The 22,590-nt window shown below is 35.8% G+C and overlaps 2 protein-coding genes across 4 annotated transcripts; both read right to left on the bottom strand.

Moving 5' to 3' along the window:
- Positions 1–1,145: 1,145 nt before the first annotated feature.
- ier3ip1 (immediate early response 3 interacting protein 1) lies at positions 1,146–5,753 on the bottom strand. The gene is made up of 3 exons (XM_073829668.1): positions 5,633–5,753; positions 1,793–1,894; positions 1,146–1,693 (listed from the first exon to the last, which is right to left on the bottom strand). The coding sequence occupies exons 1-3, from the start codon at positions 5,721–5,723 to the stop codon at positions 1,638–1,640; spliced, it is 249 nt and encodes an 82-aa protein (XP_073685769.1). The 5' UTR covers positions 5,724–5,753; the 3' UTR covers positions 1,146–1,637.
- A 2,270-nt stretch (positions 5,754–8,023) lies between these two features.
- skor2 (SKI family transcriptional corepressor 2) lies at positions 8,024–22,182 on the bottom strand. Of its 3 annotated transcripts, none has more exons than XM_073829871.1 (10): positions 21,984–22,182; positions 20,748–20,814; positions 15,363–17,160; positions 14,787–14,850; positions 14,212–14,289; positions 12,830–12,895; positions 11,337–11,435; positions 11,149–11,216; positions 8,720–8,782; positions 8,024–8,593 (listed from the first exon to the last, which is right to left on the bottom strand). In XM_073829871.1, exons 3-9 carry the CDS (start codon positions 17,127–17,129, stop codon positions 8,723–8,725), a joined length of 2,202 nt encoding a protein of 733 aa, XP_073685972.1. In that variant the 5' UTR covers positions 17,130–17,160; positions 20,748–20,814; positions 21,984–22,182; the 3' UTR covers positions 8,024–8,593; positions 8,720–8,722. The 3 variants fall into 3 exon arrangements, with proteins under 3 accessions (XP_073685972.1, XP_073685974.1, XP_073685973.1); XM_073829873.1 differs by having other exon boundaries at positions 12,830–12,892; XM_073829872.1 differs by lacking the exons at positions 20,748–20,814; positions 21,984–22,182 and adding an exon at positions 18,207–18,359.
- Between the last annotated feature and the right edge of the window lie 408 nt (positions 22,183–22,590).

Below are 22,590 nucleotides of genomic sequence, written 5' to 3'. Positions count from 1 at the left end.
TCTGAACTGACGTCTTCAAAAAAAATTAAACCATAAGATTGAATAAATACAGTGCCTTGCAAAAGTATTCATTCATTTTTCTTTACATTTTGTTTAGTTGCAGCATTATGTTAAACTGCTTTAAACTAGTTTCCCCCTACATCAGTTTACACTCCATACACCAGAATAATGACAAAGCAAAAACCAGATTTGCAAATTTTACAAATGTATTAAAAATAAAACACTGAAATAAGTACATTGCATAAGTATTCATACCCTTGACTCAGTACATAGTTGAAGCACCTTTAAAGTCTTTTTGGGTCTGATGTGACAAGCTTTGCACATCTGCATTTGGCAATTATCTGCCATTCTTTGCCTCACTTTTTCACCTCTCAAGCTCTGTCAGCTTGGATGGGGGCTGGCAGACATTTTCTAGAGTCCTAGTTGTTCCAGTCGTCTTCCATTATGGATAATGCTTCTGTCAACCTTCAATGCAGCAGATTGTTTTCTGAACTCTTCCCTAGATCATTGCCTTAACGCAAGTCTGTCTCTGAGCTCTACAGGCAGTTATCTTGACCTCAGGACTTGGTTTTTGCTCTGATATACATTTTCAGCTGTTAGACCTTTTCTGAGAGGTGTGTGCCTTTCTAAATCAGACTCATTCAAATGAATTTGCCACAGTTTAACTCCACTCCAAGTGTAGTAACATCTAGAAGCAATATGAATGCTCCTGAGCTAAATTTCGAGTGTCCCAGAAAAGGGTATGAATACTTATGCAACGGGATCTTTTCAGTTTTTTATTTCTAATAAATTTGCAAAGTTGTTACAAACCTGTTTTGTGCTTTGTCATTATGGTGTACCAGATGTAGAAAAAAATTATTTAAAGCAGTTTAACATAATGCTGCAACAAAACATGAAAAAAAAAATGAAGGGGTGTGAATACTTTTGCAAGGCACTGTACTTACTGATCTTCGCCATCAAAATAAGTCGTAATGCACTTATTACCAAAAAAGAAAAATGTCTCCAACATACATTTAACAGATGAAAAGACAATCACTTCATTAAAATCTGAAAAGTGAAATGACTGGCTCATAAGGCTAGAAGCTGCTTTGGTCAAAATGTGTTGCATTTTAAAGCTTGATGTCACATCAACACTACAACTTCAGCATATTTACCACATCTTTATTAAAATTCAAACTTTACCCATATGCCTTTAAATATATTAAACCAAACATTTACTTTCCAAGCAGTCTTTGAAATGGGGAACTTAACATTTATAATAAAAAATAATAATATTTCAGGTGCCAGACACAAACCATAAGACAACAATATGGCTTTGGCAGACCTGATTTCATTGCTGCTTTTTCGAAGAAACACATGAATGCCTGAGGAAGCAATACTTTACTAGACCTTGAATTTGACTTAAACAGCATGTACAGACATGGGAGTTTCTGGAAAGGTACAAAACTGGAAAGGAAAAAGTTTACTGGTATTTGTTTTTGTATAAAACCGCCAGAGCACTTACAGTAAATACAAATTTTCAGACATTTGGAGAGCAACATTTAGAACCACAGATACAAAAACAGTCCATTTCTCTTTGCCACATTCGCGGTGTTCCTCATTAGATCCCAATCCACCGCAATCCATCAATTCCTTCTTCATCCGAACAGTAATAGTAAGACGATACACACTGAATTCACTGCTATCAGAGGTACTGCGGGAGGAGAAGAGAAAAAACATGTTAATATTAAACGATTTCTGGTAAATACTGACAAATGAATATCTCTGTTTAAAACTGCAGGAATGACCAAACCTCTCATGACGGTCCTGACGGAGCGAATAAGGTTCAGAAGTTGTGCTTTAATGCCGGGTTCATCTCCAAATCCTCCAATACTCTGCTCTGCTCCCCATCCGACTGGAAAATTATGTGTTTGTTAGTTATACAGTTGAAGTCAAAAGTTGACATACACCTTGCAGAATTTGACCAAAATAAGAGGGATTTTTTATTTAGTACCGACCTGAATAAGATATTTCACATGGAAGTTGTTTACATATGTGACCCTGGACCACAAAAGCAGTCTTAAGTCGCTGGGGTATATTTGTAGCAATAGCCAAAAATACATTGCATGGGTCAAAATTATTGATTTTTCTTTTATGTCAAAAATCATTAGGAAATTAAGTAAAGATCATGTTACATTAAGATTTTTTGTAAAATTCCTACTATAAATATATCAAAATGTAATTTTTGATTAGTAATATGCATTGTTAAGAACTTAATTTGGACAACTTTAAAGGTGATTTTCTCAGTATTTTGATTTTTTGCACCCTTAGATTTCAGATTTTCAAATAGATGTATCTCGGCCAAATATTGTCCTATCCTAACAAACCATACATCAATAGAAAGCTTATTTATTGAGCGTTCATATGATGTATATATCTCAGTTTTGTCAAATTTAACCTTATGACTGGTTTTGTGGTCCAGGGTCACATATAGTTCACAAGAGAAAATAATAGTTGAATTTATAAAAATGACCCCGTTCAAAAGTTTACATACACTTGATTCTTAATACTGTGTTGTTCCTGAATGATCCACAGCTGTTTTTTTTTTTTTTGTTTAGTGATAGTTGTTCATGAGTCCCTTGTTTGTCCTGAACAGTTAAACTGTCTGCTGTTCTTCAGAAAAATCCTTCAGGTCCCACAAATTCTGTTTTTTTTTAGCATTTTGTGCGTTTGAACCCTTTCCAACAATGACTGTATGATTTTGAGATTTTGAGATCCATCTTTTCACACTGAGGACAACTGAGGGACTCATATGCAACTATTACAGAAGGTTCAAACACTCACTGATGCTCCAGAAGGAAACATGATGCATTAAGAGCAGGGGGTGAAAACTTTTGAACAGAATGAAGATGTGTAGATTTTTCTAACTTTGCCTAAATATCTTTTTTTTATTATTATTATTTAGTACTGCCCTTCAGAAGCTACAGAAGATACTTACATTTTTTCCAGAAGACAAAATAAGTTAAATTTTACCCTGATCTTCAAATTCCAAAAGTTTTCACCCCCGGTTCTTAATGCATTGTTTTTTTTTCCTTCTGGAGCATCAGCGAGCGTTTGAACCTTCTGGAATAGTTGCATACGAGTCCCTCAGTTGTCCTCAGTGTAAAAAGATGGATCTCAAAATCATACAGTCATTGTTGGAAAGAGTTCAAATACATGAAAAAAAAATTCAAAAACCAAAGAATTTGTGGGACCTGACGGATTTTTCTGAAGAACAGCAGGCAGTTTAACTCATGAACAACTATCACCAAACAAAAAACACAGCTGTGGATCATTCAGGTAAATGTATGTAAACTTTTGAACGGTTAATTTTTATAAATTCAACTATTATTTTCTCTTGTGGACTACATGTAAACATCTTGTATGTGAAATATCTTATTCAGGTCAGTACTAAATAAAAAATAACATGCATTTTGTATGATCCCTCTTATTTTGGTAAAATAATTAACATTTTGTAGATTCTGCAAGGTGTATGTAAACTTTTGACTTCAACTGTATATCATACTATAATGACCATATGCATGCAATGCATATTAAGTATATATCTTTATTATCAAGGGCTGAAGGTTTATATAGCTTACAAATCTCCTAAATGAACATTTTACTGGAAACAGTTTTTTCTTTTGACCATATTCACTGAAAAAGACAACAGTTAAATCCTGAAAAATATTAAATGCTATCTCACGGCCGAATCGTATGTATTTTACGAGGTGGCTAATTTGTACGACCTTCACTTGTACGATTAAGTTTAGGGGCAGGGTTTGGTGTGGACATCCGTATAAATTCCTATGAATTTGCCACCTAGTAAAATACATATTTTAAACAAAATTTGCCACCTTGTCAAAAATGTATGAACTGCGGTGAGATCGGGTTGAACTATCATATTTCTATCAAAATAATAGAAGTACAATTTAAGATGAAGCAAAATGTCTATCCAGTTAGCTCACAAATTGCTAATTTTGATCAAATTTCCAAGATAGAGGATGAAACATTAGCTTATATATATATATATATATATATATATATATATATATATATATATATATATAAATGCTGTCAGTCAGATACATTGCCTTTGGGAGAATTTAAGTTATCCAAAAATCTGATTTAATTTTTTTGCTAAAAGATATCAGACAAACATGCTGTTCCTTTATATACACTACCAGTCAAAAGTTTTTGAACGGTAAGATGTTTTTTTTTTTACCAAGCTTGCATTTGTTCGATCCAAAGAACAGCAAAAACAGTACAATTTTGAAGTGCTTTTACCATTTAAAACAACTGCTTTCTATTTGAATGTTTTTTAAAATGTAGTTTACTCCTGTGATTTCAAAGCTGAATTTTTAGCATCATTACTCCAGTCTTCAGTGTCACATGATCCTTCAGAAACCATTATAATATGCTGAGTTTTTCAGGTTTCTTTGATAAATAGAAAGTTCAGAAGAACAGCATTTATCTGAATGGAAATCTTTTGTAACATTATTAATCTTTATCATAACTTTTCAAATCATCCTTGCTATACCAAAAAAAAAAAAAATAAAAAAAAATTCTATAATTTCTTTATTTCAAAAGCTTTTGAACGGTATAGAGTATAATGTTACAAACGCTTTTTATTTCTGATAAATGCTGATCTTTGAATCCTTCTATTCATCAAAGAATCCTGAAAAACATGTACTCCACTTTTAAATATTAATAATAATAGTAATAATGATGATAAAATGTTTCTTGAGCATTAAATCAGAACATGACTTCTGAAGGATCATGTGACACTTAAGGCTGAAGTAATGATGCTGAAAATGTAGCTTTGACCACAGCAATAAATTACATATTAAAACATATTCAAACAGAAAACAGTTATTTTAAATAGTAAAAATATTTCAAAGTTTTACTGTTTTTGCTGTACTTTAGATCAAATAAACGCAGGCTTGGTGAGCAGAAGAGACTTCTTTAAAAAAAACATTTAAAACTTTAGACTTTTTGTATTGCAAGTACATTACTTTCATGTTATTTTATTTCAAATTAAATTAAAAGTTTAGACCTAACTGTAATCATTAATATTTTTAAATCTTACAGTTTAAGAGAAAGAGTAAAATACACATTAAACTCTTGCCATTAAACAACACACGTGTGTATGGGAAATATGTATGTAGTGATCGAACAATGCTAAATAAAACCCTTTTTTTTTTCTCGAAATAGCAGCTCTGCACCAAACAACTTCATGAGGTGCTGATCCATTTTAAAACATGTTTTTATTTGACATATACAGATTTGTATGTATATGATTCTGGTGAACTGGTGCAGAATAAATTTAAAACAATAACAAATAACCAGCAATTCTGACTCCTATTAATAACTAATAACCAACGTTATTAAAAACCCATTCGTTCGATGTCAAAAACTCAAAAAATCATGGTCATTGTATAAACAAAGCATGTTATAATCGACTATATTAACATTTATCGTTACCATTATTCCTGCACATTTAAGAGGCGTCAACCCTAGGCTAGCAAACCAGTTGGCAATACACTCAGATATTTACACGACAAAACAACCCTATCGTCATACTTAAGAATAAAATACAATCCTAACAACTTACTTTTACTGAGAAACCTCTCTTCGTGCAGAACTGCGATGGCATTAGTGAATAATATCGCAGTTTGAATCAATGCGTACAGTGTGAACGCCATGTTGGCACTATTGTGCTGACGCAAAGGAGCTTGCGTCGCGCGGAATTACGTCACAGACGCGCCGCAAGAGGTTTAGATCAAGTCAGAAAAGGCAAAATATTACTCAAACTAGGCCATTTTAACTATTAAATAGTACAATTATATTCCTAATTTTGCCATGTAATGTACCAATCAAACAAACAAACGTTAACAATAGTCGTATAATAATAGTTATACTACTTTTTCCAAATAACTAGTAAAGTAACACATTGCTTTTTCAAATAAGTAACGCCAGCTACTTTCCCCCCTTTTATTGATTAAAAGCTCTCCTGCCCCCATGTTAAGAGAAATTGTGAGTAAGATGTTACTTTAGTTCTAGAATAAATGTAAACATGCAAAAAAATAATCTCACTCACTTAAAAAACAGACACAGTGTTGTCCGAAACAGTGAAATTCAACTCAAACCTGCAATAATTAAATATGTTAAATGATACAAATGTCCTTTACGATTTAATCCCATTTTATTAAGCGATGTCTTTACTGCTAACCTTCGATGATCCAATTCATCCATAAGCAAAAATTACTCAAGAAAATCGAACAGTTGTTTTCCTTTTTTTTTTATTGCTGAAGAGTTGACTCTTTCTCTTTTTTTAATTTAGACGGGAAATTACTTTTCGCTAAGTCTGAGTTTTTTTTGGTGTGAAGAGGCTTTTACATTTGCAATAAATATAAGTTTTTATATTAAAAACAAACAAGCAAGCCCTGCCCATTTTTAAAAAGTAACGCAAAAGTAACGTGATGCATTACTTTCCATGACTAATGTAATTAGTTCATTTTTTAGGGAGTAACTCAATATTCTAATGCATCACTTTTAAAAGTAACTTTCCTCAACACTGTATACTTGTACCTTTGAATCACAACCTATTTTTTTATTTGCTGATGTAACGTTACAATATAATTATTCTATACATTATCGCAGCGTTTAATAATAATTAAACTGCGTAATAATGCAGGAAATATTTAGTAAAACAAATACAGTATGCCTAACTGAATTATATATTTATATACTCAATCATATAATTTAATAATTAAATAAAATGTAGGTTTAATTCAACACACATATAAAATCAATGTAAACCCTACATAGCAATTGACATCTGGCCCAGCTCTGGGCCAAGCAAGCAGTTACACTTGGATCGAATGCAGCAAAGATTTATGGCCCTTGTGTGGCCCGCATCTGGACTACAGACATGAGCCACACATGAGCCATAACTGGCCCAAATCTCAGCCAAATAGTAACTTATAACCAGCCCTGAACTGGACCAGAACATGTTTTATTAGTGCTACCCAATCTCAGCCTTCAGTCAATCACATAGTGACCACCCTGATAGCAAACAACCATTGCATCAATGAATTTTTTTTTTTTTTGTTGTTGATTTGGGAGTCTTTTGTACCACTATTAATGTTTTAAAAAAACTGACAAACAACTCTTTGTACTTTAATGTGATTTTCATTGTCTTTTGTACCAATGTGCTGAAATACACTGGTTAAGGCAATGGTATCAACATGGTACAAAACTCATTCATGATTCCCAGCATGCATTGCAGTTTATCTGTTTATCTGAATTAGTTTGATGATTGTCACCGTTTTTGAGGTTTGTATGATGAGTGTTGCTGTCTAAATCTTTCTGAACATTGCCACAGTATTTTTGCATTTGTGATACGGGACTTTAACATCAGTAATGAAAGCTCATCAACATTATTCAGTATTATTTCTCAACTTTATAGCTTTAAAGCATTAGTGTTTACATTTAAACACTATTGTAGCACCTAAAGAGAATTAACTTAATGAAAAGTAAAAGTCAAGAGCCCAACTGAAGCAATCACTGATCACAATAATGGTGGTTTGTTGAAATTTCAACATTTTTTTTCAGCATTAATAGCAGGTGATATTAATTCAATGTCATTAACATTGACAAATCAACTATTTTTGACATTAATTCAATGGTTGCTTGCTATCAGGGTGGTCTCTATATGGTTGACTGATGGTTGACGATTAAAACATGTTCAGGGCTGGTTACAAGTTACTATTCGGCTGAGATTTGGGCCAGTTATGGCTCATGTCTGTAGTCCAGATTTGGGCCACACAAGGGCTGTAATTCTTTGCTGCATTTGGGCTGAGTGCAACTGCTTGCCTGGCCCAGAGTTGGGCCAGATATCAATTGCTATGTGGGTATTATATCGTTTTCTTTCTTTAGTTCCAAATTGTATGCTTGCTTTTTCAACGTGCCAAAAAAGAGACTGGTCTTTCATATTATAGACTTTTAATTATCCACATAAATAGTAGAGAAACTACAAGAACATATTTAAATACATTTGCATGAACAGTTAATAATAACATTTTTAAACGTGTGTTTATGTCAGTGTTGTATTTAAACAGGCAAAACAAGAAAGGTTTCCACACTTTCAGATTGCTCTTAGTCATCAGCCACAGTACGGAGCAACCCTTTCCCTCTTCCTGTTGTACATTTACAACCTATAGCTAATATCATTGTACAGTTTGCTGTTATCAATAAACGAGTGAACGCATGGGTAATAAATAAACTTAAATAAGTTCATAAATAATCAAAGTGGGGTTTTACTGTACAGGAAATACGTCAGATTAACTCTAAATCATTGGTAGATGCATTTCATAGTACTGTGTGTCAGTCAGTACACTGATGCCATTTGGTTTGATTGGAGAGATGGACAGCGTCGAGGTGATCCGTCAATGGCAGCGTTCAACATTTTCATAGTTTGTGCTTGATGGTTCCTCATAGAGATGGGGATGATTTCACCTCTTTGTGTCAAAAGATGTTGAGAGCAGCTTGATTTTCTTTCAAACGAATTAACCTAAAACATATAACAATCAATAGTTATCAAAATAATCAAGAACATCAAAAATGTAAAAACATAAGATAACAATGTATATTTTTTTATTGTTTTTGTCTTATTTGATGAAATAACTTTGATACTTACCATTTAGCTTTTGTTTAGATGTGTCCCGACCTTTTCTTTTCTTATGATGTTTGCATAGGGAATCTACAAAAGAATAATAAAAATGGGATTTGTTAATACTTGGACTCTCCATCAACAATAAAACATTTCTCTTATCCACCATTTTAGGGAATATACAGTGCCTTGCAAAAGTATTCATAGCCCTTCATTTTTTGTCACATTTTGTTTTGTTGCAGCATTATGTTAAACTGCTTTAAATGAGTTTTTCCCCACATCAACTTACACTCCATGCACCATAATAATGACAAAGCAAAAACCAGATTTGCTAATTTTACAAATGTATTAAAAATAAAACACTGAAATAAGTACACTGCATAAGTATTCATACCCTTAACTCAGTGCATAGTTGAAGCACCTTTACAGCCTCAAGTCTTTTTGGGTCTGATGTGACAAGCTTTGCACATCTGCATTTGGCAATTATCTGCCATTCTTTGCCTCACCTTTTCACCTCTCAAGCTCTGGCAGATATTTTCTAGAGTCCTAGTTGTTCCAATCATCTTCCATTATGAATAATGCTTCTGTGAACCTTCAATGCAGCAGATTTTTTTCTGAACTCTTCTCTAGATCATTGCCTTAACACAAGTCTGTCACTGAGCTCTACAGGCAGTTATCTTGACCTCAGGACTTGTTTTTTGCTCTGATATGCATTTTCAGCTGTTAGACCTTTTCTGACAGGTGTGTGCCTTTCTAAATCAGACTCATTCAAATGAATTTGCCACAGTTTAACTCCACTCCAAGTGTAGTAACATCTGGAAGCAATATGAATGCTCCTGAGCTAAATTTCGAGTGTCCCAGAAAAGGGTATGAATACTTATGCAACGGGATCTTTTCAGTTTTTTATTTCTAATAAATTTGCACAAATGTTAAAAAACTATTTTTTGCTTTGCCATTATGGAGTAGGGAGTGTAGACTGATGTGGGGAAAAAGTAATTTAAAGTAGTTTAACACAAGGCAGCAACATAACAAAGGGGTTTGAATAATTTCGCAAGGCACTGTAGCATATATTTAGACAAGGGATGACAGTAAATTAGCTTAAAAATAAATGTTTAATGAACAAATTGTGTCCCAAAATTTTCTGTGATAAAATACATTCAAAAGTTTGAATTTTAGTATCTGACTAAAAATACTAATTGTGAAAAATATGTATATTTTTATAATTAAAAACTGTTTTCTATACGAATTTATTGTAAAATGTCATTTATTTCTGTGATCAAACCTGAATTCTTCAAAGCTGAATCATTAATCCAGTCTTCAGTGTCACTTGATCCTTTAGAAATCATTCTAATATTCTGATTTGCTTCTCAATAAACATTTCTGATTATTATCATTGTTAAAAACAGTTTTTGCTACTTCATATTTTTTTTAGGAAACTGTGATAAATGTTTTGTCGTGATCCTTTAATGAGCACAAAAGAACAGCATTTGTTTGAAATAGAAATCTTTCGTAACATTATAAATGTATTTACTTTCACTTTTATTAACTTAATGCATTCTTACTGAATAAAAGTATTACTTTAAAAATAAAATTAGGTCAGCCGTGGTGTCTTTAAATTAAAACTACCATGAACCCGAACCACAAAATTGACATTTATACATCAAGGTTAGTTAGAATATGAAAATATTTGGCTGAGATACAACTATTATTAAAAAATCTGAAATCTGAGGGTGCACAAAATCTGAATATTGAGAAAAGTGCCTTTAAAATTGTCCAAATGATGTTCTTAGCCATGCATATTACTAATCAAAAATTAAGTTTTAACATAATTACAGTAGGAAATGTACTAAATATCTTCATGGAACTTTACTTAATATCCTAATGATTTTTGGCATAAAAGAAAGATCGATCATTTTGACAAATGCACTGTATTTTTGGCTATTGCTTCAAATATACCCTTGCTGCTTAAAACTGATTTTGTGGTTCAGGTTCACATACAACTTCTTGTACTTTATTGCTTAAACATGCGGTGATAGGACTCCGAAAGGAAGCGTGCATCTTCCGAACGTCATTATGTATTCCTCTCTATAGTTCTCTGCATTAGAGACGTTCAGCTTTCAATCTGTCATACTGTAATCTCTCCTATATGATCTCCCCTGGCTTGACGGATGGTGTTGAACTGAAAGAACACACAGTGGCAGTCTGCCAGCATCATCCATGTGTTAAAACACAGATGCACCGGTGATTGATGCCGCTGCGCTATGCAATGTTGAACCAGTTCTAGACAACAAAAGATTACGAGACACCAGATCCTGCTGCTTGTCTGCTGCTTCTCTTATATCTCCGCTTTAACATAGATTTAGGCTGCTACAGCAGATCACTAATATAACAGGGCTGCATGTGGGATATTTGTATGATTCAAAAGCAAATTAATCAGATGGCAGAAAACTCCTTACCATCTGTAACTGCTGCACCATTTCTTCCCTGTAAGCCAGTTCTCTCTTCATTTGGTCCTGAAAGTTATCTGTAGGATAGCCGAATATTGAATATTAAAAGTCATAAAAGTTGCATAATGGCAGGTTCTCTGATTTTTACACGCTAAATCGTGATGATAAAACACACGAAGTAAAGTAAGGACACTTACGGAAAACTGGAAATGGAGAGCTGCCTTTCAGAGCGTGAAACTCCTGCTCCAGTCTCCTCCGTAAATCTATCTGTTCAAGGAGAACTTTCTGGAGTTCCTCTGAAGGACAGATTACACGATAAATCAAGATCAGATGCTGAGCTGTGCCCGAAATATCAACTATTACATCTAGAGCACTGACAAAAATGTACTTTAAACTTGTTGCAAAAGTTTGGGGTCAGTAGGAGCTTTTAAAGTTTTGGGAATAAGTCTCATCTGCTCACCAAGGCTGCCTTTATTTGTTTAAAAATACAGTAAAATCAGTAGAAATGTGAAATATTATTACTATTTATAATAACCAGTTCCTATGTTAATATTTTGTAAAGTGTAATTTATTCCTGTGATCAAAGCTGGATTTGCAGCATCATTACTCCAGTCACATGATCTTTCAGAAATCATTCTAATATTCGGATTTGCTGCTCAAGAAATATTTCTGATTATCATCAGTGTTGAAAACAGTTCTGCTGTTTTGTTGAATATAAAGTTCAAATTTCAAAATCACATTTTTGTTACATTATAAATGTCTTTACCATCACGTTTGATCAAATGAATGCATCCTTGCATTGCATTTCTTTCAAATATGTGACATTGGACCACAAAACCACTCACAAGGGTCAGTTTTCTGAAATGTATGTATAAATAAGTTTTCTATGGTTTGATAGGAGAGGACAATATTTGTCTGAGATACAACTATTTGAAAATAATCTGATGCAAAATCTAAATATTGAGAAAATCGCCTTTAAAGTTGTCCAAATTAAGTTCTTAGCAATGCATATTACTAATCAGAAATTAAGTTTTGATATATTTGCAGTAGAAAATTTACAAAATATCTTCACATGATCGACAAATTAAACCCATACAATGTATTGTTGGCTATTTCTACAAATATACCTATGCTACTTAAGACTGGTTTTGTAGTTTAGGGTCACATACAAATCCTACTGACCGCAAACCTTTTGAACAATAGTGTATATATGTGACCCTGGACCACAAAACCAGTCTTAAGTCGCTGGGGTATATTTGTAGCAATAGCCAAAAATACATTGCATGGGTCAAAATTATAGATTTTTCTTTTACGCCAAAACTCATTAGGAAATTAAGTAAAGATCGCGTTCCATGAAGATTTTTTGTAAAATTCCTACTATAAATATATCAAAATGTAATTTTTGATTAGTAATATGCATTGTTAAGAACTTAATTTGGACAACTTTAAAGGTGATTTTCTCAGCATTTTGATTTTTTTTTGCACCCTCAGATTCCAGATTTTCAAATAGTTGTATCTCAGACAAATATTGTCCTATCCTAACAAACCTTTTATAAATAGAAAGCTTATTTATTGAGCTTTCATATGATGTATATACTGTATCTCAGTTTTGTAAAATTTAACCTTATGACTGGTTTTGTGGTCCAGGGTCACATATATTCTTTAAAAAAGTGTTTGCTTGTCATCTCACCTTTTTCCATGTTCTCAACATCCTTTTTGAGCGAAACGGGAGAGTTTGGGTCTTGACTTTGGTCTGCTGAGCAGAAAAAGAAGATTTATAACACATTGCAAGACATAGAGTTGTGTTCCTATTACAGACTGACACATATCATGCTGTTCTACCTGCAACCAGTAGATGTCAGTCTAACAACAGGTATTTCAGACAAACATGCACGTTTACAAAGCGAATGCTAATGCTATTTTGCTCATATAGTACTGCTGCATATTTACTGTAAACATAATACAATGAAAATAACATATTTGACTGCACTAACAAAATATCTGATTAGTGCATTAAAAAGCCCTTGCAATATTGTGAAATTGCAAAAGCAGCTGATTTCATTAATGTAACTGCGCTATTGAATCAGAAAATAATTCGAAACAGCTCTGATTGCGATCCTTAGGAGTTCGGCACGTCCTCCGCCTGTTTTTGTGTGTCTATATCGCAAATGGCTCAAATGAAGTGATCCAACACGTTGGTATAATCTTCCCCTCATTCGACCGTCTCTCTCTCTCACTCTCTCTCTCTCTCTTCTCATTTCCCGTCTTGCCTCCTTAAGCCGAACAAGGCGTTCCTCATTTGGAAAGCGGTCTTGTTCTCGCTCTCCTCCTCTCTCTGTCTCATTTGACAAGCAAATTTGCAGACAGTGCCTGAGGATAACAACCTCGTTTGACAGTCAATTAACCGTGAATAGTCAAAGCCAAGGCAGTTTGCATTATATAAATGGAAAATTAGATTATTTTTTTTCTCCTCCCTCCCAAGAAACAGAACTATCTTTAAGACACTGCCGTTAGACTCTTTGGAAAATCAGAAGTTCTAATCACGTTTCCCAGTAGCCCCTCGGAGACATTTAGCAATCAGGCAAAGGTGGTTTCATTTAATTTGTTTCATGTAATTTTTTCAAATATATTATACCTTATATGAGGAGATCATTATCGGCTAGATAATATAAATGTTGCCTTAGATGTCATAAAACACTTTTAATGTCTTTCTGACAGATAAAAGGCAATAAGCTATGATCTTTCTAATGGAAGATTTTGCCCAGCAAAAGGCAATTATTTCCGTCTGATATTGTTCAAATGGTGATTGTCACCTTCCTGCCGTTGAGCTGATTGTCTTGCTGAACTGTTATGGCTCCCTACAGAACACATTTTCCCAATGACATTGTGGAGAGAGCTGCTCCATTTTAAGAGTGCGGCGAGAGTATCTTCCATCCTGTATCTTTTATATTTAGATTAATCCTAATATCCTTGCAGGGATGGGCTGGCTCTGCTGGGCGCGCAAATTATTTCGCGGCCCTCTTGCTGTAAGTGCCGGATGTAAAGCCGATATAAAGTGCCGTGCGTTCTTACTTGGATTCTCCCGCCAGTATTCGGGCGCCGACGTTTCTGTCTCTGCGACGAAAAAGCTGCTTTGCTCTTTGTTGTCATCTGAAAAAAAAAAAATACAAAATTCAAATGTGAATGCATGCACTTTTTTTACGATAATAATTGGCTTAAATATATAACTATGTTACTACTATGTTATAATACATATATTACTATGTTACTACTATGTTATAAAGACCACAAAACCAGTGATAAGGGTAATTTTTTTTCTTAGGATAGAACGACATTTGGATGATATACAACTATTTGAAAATCTGGAATCTGAGGTGCTAAAAATCTAAATATTGATAAAGACGCCTTTAAAGTTGTCCAAATGACGTTCTTAGCCATGCATATTACTAATCAATCATTTTTAATACATTTACAGTAGGATATTTACAAAATATCTTCATGGAACATAATCATTTTTGGCATAAAAGAAAAATTGATCAATTTGACCCATAAAATGTATTTTTGGCTATTGCTGCAAATATACCCATGCTACTTAAGACTGGTTTTGCAGTCCAGGGTCACATATATATTTTGCATTCATTTCTCACCTGAGATGGTGCTTTTGTTTTTGCTTGCATATGCCGGCAGCCCGTCGTCTCTGCTCTTGTGAGCCTGCAACCATAAAACACCAGCAATGTCTGATTAGAACTGATTCATAACACCAGGCCAAAGGTTGAACATAGAGCAACAAAATATATCAGTCAGCCAAAAGCACAGAATTGATTAGCCTTGAGAATGACAGTGCTGTTATATTTTATATATGTTTCTGATGTTGTCGTGCTACCGAGTTCCTCTAGATAAATCAACGCACCGGTGTGTGTGCGCTAAGGCTAATTGCTAAAGAATTCCCGCTCCAATTGCTGTCGCTCTTCCCGCTCTGTCTGTTAATGTAGCGTCAGAGGGTTAAAGATTAAAAGGGCTAATAGGGAGAAGTGACAAAGGGGAGCAAACATAATGTCGCCATTAAACAAAACACGACTGGGCTTATTAGGAGGGATCAAAGAGCTCTGAATATTTCATTTCTGCTGGGAACACAGGCTATCAATCTTGTTATGCATATGGACCCTGCCAGCCAATGGCCCGCATTTAAATAATTAGTTAAAGTGCCTGGAGGGAATATTTACATTTCTGTACGCCGCGCTTTCCTCCAGCGAGCCGTGAACGGGGCTGGGCGGACTGACAGTGAGGCCGGGTTTGTCCTCTGCTGAGCTCTCAGCGGGAACCGTCGGGAAGGAGGGTGGTTCTTTGGCCTGATCCCCCACGCTGTTTTCAGGAAGCCCACGTATGTGCAGGCCGCATGGCTGCGGGGGCGTCTGCGCTGCACGGCTTGCAAAATCCTCCTGTTCCTCATCCTGCTTCGTCTCCACGTCCACTTCCTGCTCCTCGTCGCTCTCGCCGCTGTCGCTCTGGTAACTGCAGCTGGTGCCAGGAGAGAGGTGCCTCTCCGGACCAAAGTCCTCCAGGCTGCCGTGGAGCTTGGCGATGCTTTCTGTGTCTTTGACAACGGGGCGAAAGGCGGAGTGGTAACTGGCCTTGCGGGCTTGCAGCGAGGGAGCGTCTAGCAACTTTAGCCAGCCCTCTGGGGCTGGTCGGAGGTCGGAGGTCACTGGAGGGCAGTCGCTCTCGAAGAGCCCAGATCTCGGGTTCGTTTCTAAGCCTGAACTGGCATCGCCCTGTTCAGACAAATCCAAAAAGGCTTGTCTGAGGGATGGGCTCTCTGTGAGGGAGGAAAGGGCATTAGGTTGGGGTTGGAGATAAGTGGGCACTGGGATACCCCCAGTTGCCCTTGGAGGCCAGAACATGCAAAAGGGCGGGTAAAAAGCGTCCTTGCGGCCGGGCCAAAGGAGCCCTGAGAGGCCGCTGTTTTTCTGTCCGTTGGTTGCCTCAGTATCGTCCTTCTTCTGCGGGCAAAGCCCGAAGGCAGGGAAGGTGTAGGGGCTGGGGAATAGCGACGTCGTTGGGAACTTCTGCAACATCCCGAAACCTTTGCTCGGGACTGGAATGACTGGGTAACTGCGTGGGGCCTTTCGGGGCGTAAGGCTATTGGTGTCCAACTCATCATCGTCCTCATACCGGCCTCTCTTCTGTGCCAGCTCCGGAGAAATCATATGGGGCAGAACTGAGTTCACGGCTTTCACAGAGCCCATAGACGAGCAGTTAGAAGATGGAAGCGCCCTCTTGCGACTTCCTCCGTTGAACATGGCCTTTACATCCTCCCAGGCAAACATCATGTCCTCCTGTGGCGTTTTGTCTGTCAGTTTAAGGTGTCGACGCCATGAGTTGAAGTTGGCGGCGTCTGGCTGCGTGTACTTGGCCTCGGGTGTGCGGTGCGAGTGGAAGATGAATTTGTTAGGGGAGAAGTACATATTACAGTAGGAGCACTTGATGCATTTGGCCCGGGAGCTGTTGTAGCGTGCCGGGATGAAACTTCCCCGGCAGCCCCAAGCGCATTCATGCATCACGTCGAACGCAAAGTTGTCTGGCAGCTTGGGTGGAGAATTCTCACCCAGGAAGGACTTGCAAAGTCGCTCTGCCTCCCGTTTGGTGATCATGCCACAGCGGCGGGAGGAAATGGGCATGGCGCCCGCCCGCCGGAGGATCTCGAGCTGGACTGGGGTGCATTGCACGCAGGTGATGCCCAGAGCCACTCGCCGATTGTGGATCTCATTGTAGCTGTAGTTCTTTAGCAGGGTGTTGGATATCTGAGCCAGGCATAAACGCTCTTGACTGTCAATCACCAGCGAGACAATAGGCACCCCGTAGAGGATGACCTGCCCAACTTGGTTGGGCTTAAGAGAGGATCTTGGAGGCGTGAGCGGCTCCTGCTGAAATGAACTCGGTGGGGTGGCCATCACAACGTCTTTTGGTCCAGGCAGAAGACTCTTTTCCATTCTTTGGAGACCACTGAATGGAGATGTTCGTCTGTAAACACATTTAAAAAGGTTAATTTAGCAATAAAAATGTTTGGTTATATTAATTAATTTATGCACAGTACACTTTTAAAAATAAAGATTCAAAAAGGGTGTTTTTGCAGTGATGCCCCAAAAAACATTCAGTGAACAATTTCTAAATAAACCATTTTGAAGAACATTTTAAAAATCTAGAGAACCTTTTCTGCATTTGAAAGATTCCATGGATGTTCAAGGTTCTCCGTTGATGCCAATAAAGAAGAGTGTATATAACTCCGATAAAAGTTATTACATATGGCATAGTTATTAAATGCAAACCAGAATTTTATTTCACTAAATCAAAAAATGAGAATTAACCAACGTGCATAAATAATGCAAAGCTTTTTTCATACATCAGACGCATATTGTTGTTAGTAGATCAGAATATGATGCGGCTGAAATAAAAACTCTTTTAAAGAACGAGGAAAAACGACCATGATGAAATTAAAGCGCTCTCCTTCTACAGAGAGAGAGAAGATAAAGATGCTAATAAATATGATCGAAAATGAAAGCAACGAATTTATAATTACTTTAACAAAATTAAAGAACTAAATTAGTGTACCAGCAAAATGCAATGATTAATTTTAATCCGTAAAAAACTCTGGAACATTTTTTCTCTCCGTGCAAAAAATGCAAAAAGAAAAAGCTAATGCTTTTAATACTGTGCAATTATTTTACAATATTTTGATCGATTTAATAACGTGTGAGGAATAAAAATAAAGCGACGGTTCAAGCTGATTTTCCTGAATGCTCTGTCGGCCTCAACGATCTTTTCCGACTATTTTTTATATGTACATATATATACATAATACATACGTCGCTTATTGTGTTTAGATAATGTATAATATAATAGGTTAATATTAGCCTAATAATACATTTATCATAAAATAGAAATAGAAATGTCTCCACAATTTTATTTTACTCCCAAACAAAAGTCACTTAAAAAGCCTAAACCTAAACAAAAACAGATATGTTTAGACAAACTCGGTGATGATAAAAAAGTTTAAGTATTTGTCTTACCTCCGCGCTCAGTCGGAGATGTCCAAACGCTACAGAATTCAATTCATGTCTCAGCCTATTCCACACAAGAAATTAGAAACTCGTTTTCGAAGACGGTCACCGAGAACGCGAACTTTATAAATACAAGCACGATAAATGGCCAATATCACGACAGACTCCTTTATCGAGTCCGGTATCAGTAGTAAGAGTAGTGAACGCGCAAATAAGCGCGCGTCTCACACACTGGCTCTTATTGCCGGAGCGCGCTGTGAGTGATTGGCGTGGCTCTGCCCCTCTGAAGAGCCAATGACGTTTCACTAACTGCCACTCAAACACACTAAAGAGAAGCTCGACAGGAGCCGCAGGGTGATGCCTAGGCGAGCGCCGCGCGCCTGGAGTTCAAATCTGAATTAGGGAGACTAAAAGACCCGAGAACCAGTCGCTATATCAGCATGGAGAAGAAAAAAATTGTTTGATAAATAAAACGTGTTACTTTAAAATATTAAGCTAGAACAGCGAAAATAGAGGCTTGTCTAAACCAAAACATTTCTCCACAATATTTATAATATGGATTAATCACACGTCATGCTTTTTTATATATATGTTTAGGCTATATTACGATCCTAAACTCATTTTAAATATTTTATACTAAAAGCATGATGTAAAATAATAATAATTAATTGTGAAGACGTTTACCTTTTGATTCATTGTTTTGAAACGCTTTAAACGCGTTAATCATAATCATTTTTTTTAAGTCTAAAGAACAGGTAGCTTAGGTTTTATTAATGCCTTTGAACATTTGCATCGCCCCACACTGAAACTGTCCAAATGTCATATTGAGCCAATTCCGACGGATTCATAAATCAAGCGAAAGGGGACAATTGTCGGTATGTCATTTTTTCATCATTATGAGGGGTAATACATGGGCTGTACGTACTGAATCGACCACAAGTGAGAATAAAACTAATCGCTTGATGCCGATGACACGTTGTCCGACAAACTGTCTCATCAATAACATTTCTATAATAGCAGGTGCACTATTGATCCGAATATGAAAAATTACTATTATGTTAAAAATGCCATTTTATTCCCTTTTTTTCGAGTAGCAGGGTAGAAAAATAAAAACATTTTTTGAAAGGTCGGCATTTAAAGATTATAATTGCACTGCACGTAATTATTAAACGAATATTGGGCTTAATTGTGAGGTTTTCATTTTGCAGTGATAATAGAATTAGTACAAAAGGTCAAGTGTTTTGAAAAGCCAAGTCAAATTGACAGGAAAGAGAGGGTCCCATCTGCAGCCCCCTAAACCTCATTTAGTTCCCATCCCGCTGGCTTTTGTCTCCCAATAGCCAAAGAGCACCTCTTACGACCTCTCATCCCATTACAGAAATTTAAAAAAATATATATATATGATTTGATAGATACACTTCAGATGAATTTAGCTTTTAAATTTTAATAAACATTACCTTGTAATATTAAAATCCCATACAACTTTGGTTGCTGTTTGTATATTCCTATCTGAATTGAAATCAGATACTAAACAGTTATGTATTGTTTTTTGTTCATGTCTTAGCAGTGAAGTAAAAAAAAAAAAGAACTAGGCCTATCCAAAGGTTTGTTTATTAGACCGTTTATTGAACAGTTAACAGTTAACATGTAGGCCTTAAATCAGACGTCATGTCTGCTTGATGCATTGAACTTCATCTATATGTATGTTAACCCTACTGTGAAATTAATCATGCGTTTAAAAAATTACTTATGTGACCTGTCAGGGTCAATACAGGAGGAAAAAAAGGCAGAACTTAATAGCTACAAGAATAGGACATTACGCAGCAAATCCATCATCTAACCAAATACACCTCAGGCAAACTGTTGTGTTGTCTTCACTTTCCATGCAGGTTTACAAAATGAATCCGGTTGTAAAGACTCCTCTCTGACCTATAATTGTCACGAACAGAAAGTCCCACAGTACACTGCGGTCTAAATAGGGCTAAGTACACTGTCCTACATTATAATCCTTATTTAATGCTGGAGGTCTATCAGAAAATTGCAAGACTAAATGCCGCTGTGAAGACTTACCGTGCAATATCATTTAAATACAATCTGGTAGCTTTCATAGATGTTTCGCTCTTGATTGCATGAAATGCATGAAATTGTTACCTGCATATAGTTCAATATGCTGACTTCCAGTAATGCACAGCGTATATTTATATATTAGTACTGTAAGGTAATCAGACTCCATGCATTATTTGATTGAACAGTGATACAGAAGACATCAGACAGGTAAATAGGGCTAGAAGTCGATACAGTGTGGTGCCACACACAGACTTATGGAATTATGAAATATGCATGATTTAATTAATTTGCAATAATCAGAAAACAAGGATTTACAGAATGATCCTGTTTATGTTAAATAAGATTCTTTCTTATGTGATTAATGCAGAGTGAGATGCAAATAGGCGTTCCTCAAATTAAATTTCAGCAATCAAAAATAAACCAAATTTTGTGTTTAAATATCTGAGCTGTTTTGTGTCATTGTATGTTATATATGCCACATACCTTTCCCAAAGCTCAGGAGAATCGTGTTTTCTTTTCTCAGCTTACTTTCTGCAACATCAGTCAATCCCTGAAACGGTCAGAAACATATTTTAGCCTCCAACAGTCATAAATTACAGAATTTTTAGTGTCCTTCATGCCTCTCAAGAGCTTGATTGATAGCTTCATTCGTGTTCATGAAATTATAATAATCTTTTGTAACACTAGTGACCTTCTTGACGAAAAAAATAAATAAAGATAGTATTTATTCCTATTTCTGTTTGTGAGATTAAAACAATGAACTAGGTTATACATATAAAAAAAAGTTATTTTCTGTTATAAGCTCCTCCCATTTTTTAAATACTAAAGGATGTAGGTAAAATACACGGGCCTTATTTATCAAAATTAATTGGGTGAGTTTTGTTTTTAATAAGACATTTTCGTTTTAAAAACGGGTTCCGACAAATAAATGCACGACAAAACAAGAAAGCTGGTTTTATATTATTATAAAGCATAATAGTAGATAGTTGAACATCTTACAATTGATATTTATCTATTACACTCTTAAAAATAAAGGAGTTTCACAATGCCATAGAAGAACGCTTTTTGTCTAAATGGCTCCTTAAAGAACCTTTAACATCTGAAGAACCGTTCTGTTGGCGAAAGATTATAAAAAGGTGGTTCTTTAAAGAACCTTTGACTAAATGGTTCTTTGTGAAACCAAAATTTGTTCTTCTATGGCATCGCTGTGAACCTTTTAAAGCACCAATATTTTTAAGAGTGTAATCGTTTAAAAAATGTAAACATTAAGATATAATTTACGTTTTAAATGTTTAAGTCAAATCAAAAGCGATTCAAGTTTTAACCTTCAAGTTTTTCACAGATTATATTCAATCTAAAAACCTGAAAACGACCAATTATTGTGACACTCACGAAAATAGTTTGTTACAAAACGATAAACATTCGGGAACTTTCAAAATAACACGTGAGACGAAAAGAACTTGTTTTTAAATTGTTTAAAACTAATTTCGAGATTATTCTGACAGACATTTACGTTCAAACCCAAGCATGAATAAACACCCAGAAGATTGAAAATAGCAAACGCCTGTTGTACGTTTTTTCATCAAACGAACGAATAATAAATTAAACGAAGGCTTATATAAAACACAAACGCGACTATCCAGTCATTAAAGACGTTATTTTATATCTGACACAATTTTGCAAACTTTAAAAACACCTTCAAAAAGCTGAAGCTCTTACCTCACGCACCACGCGATAGCGGCGTGCCTCGCTGCTCCTCGAGATGAAGCTTCGCGCGTTTCTCGTCTTTTGTAAGATATTCCAAGTACAAGCTTTAGAGATACAGCTCCGTGGCTGACAGTGAACTGATGCTGTCGTGCTCTGTTGAATCACTCTGAGTCAACCGCGCGAAGAGTGAAAGCAAATATAAAGGCATCTGCTGTGCATCGCTCTCCTGCTCTGGAGACGCGCTTGAGAAATGTGCTCATTGCAGCCGGTGCTGTCATTGAACTTCACATCCCAAAGAATCTCAAAGAGGTGGGGCTCTTTACAGGATGAGAACATGGATAATGGCATATCGTGTTTGATCTTTTGCTGTATGAAAGTTGTGAAGGAAAGTATCTCTATCAAGTAATCTTGGTAATCTGAAAACGCATGCCATTGTCAGTGAGATCTGAAAAGTTGATTCCTTTTGTCATGAAGAATGTTTTATTTTTTTTTATTTTTATTTTAGTATATGCAGACACTCACAGGAACCATTTTTGGTTCCACAAAGAACCATTCTCTTTCTTATCTCTTTATAATCTTTTGCCACAAAGAAACGTTTGTGAAAAAGAATGGTTCTTCA

This window comes from Garra rufa, chromosome 23 (genome assembly GCF_049309525.1).
Source record: "Garra rufa chromosome 23, GarRuf1.0, whole genome shotgun sequence".
Taxonomy (NCBI): domain Eukaryota; kingdom Metazoa; phylum Chordata; class Actinopteri; order Cypriniformes; family Cyprinidae; genus Garra; species Garra rufa.
This window is presented reverse-complemented; position numbering and strand designations above follow the sequence as displayed.

Bases quoted from the DNA above. Each gene is read 5' to 3' on its own strand.
- ier3ip1 (XM_073829668.1), bottom strand. From the start codon at position 5,723: ATGGCGTTCACACTGTACGCATTGATTCAAACTGCGATATTATTCACT. The intron at 1,895-5,632 runs GTAAGTTGTTAG...ATAATTTTCCAG, and splicing joins AGAGAGGTTTCTCAGTAAAA to TCGGATGGGGAGCAGAGCAG. The intron at 1,694-1,792 runs GTTTGGTCATTC...CTCCTCCCGCAG, and splicing joins CGTCAGGACCGTCATGAGAG to TACCTCTGATAGCAGTGAAT.
- skor2 (XM_073829871.1), bottom strand. From the start codon at position 17,129: ATGGAAAAGAGTCTTCTGCCTGGACCAAAAGACGTTGTGATGGCCACC. The intron at 14,851-15,362 runs GTAAATATTCCC...TTATGGTTGCAG, and splicing joins AAAGCGCGGCGTACAGAAAT to GCTCACAAGAGCAGAGACGA. The intron at 11,436-12,829 runs GTGAGATGACAA...TCTGTCCTTCAG, and splicing joins TGTTGAGAACATGGAAAAAG to AGGAACTCCAGAAAGTTCTC.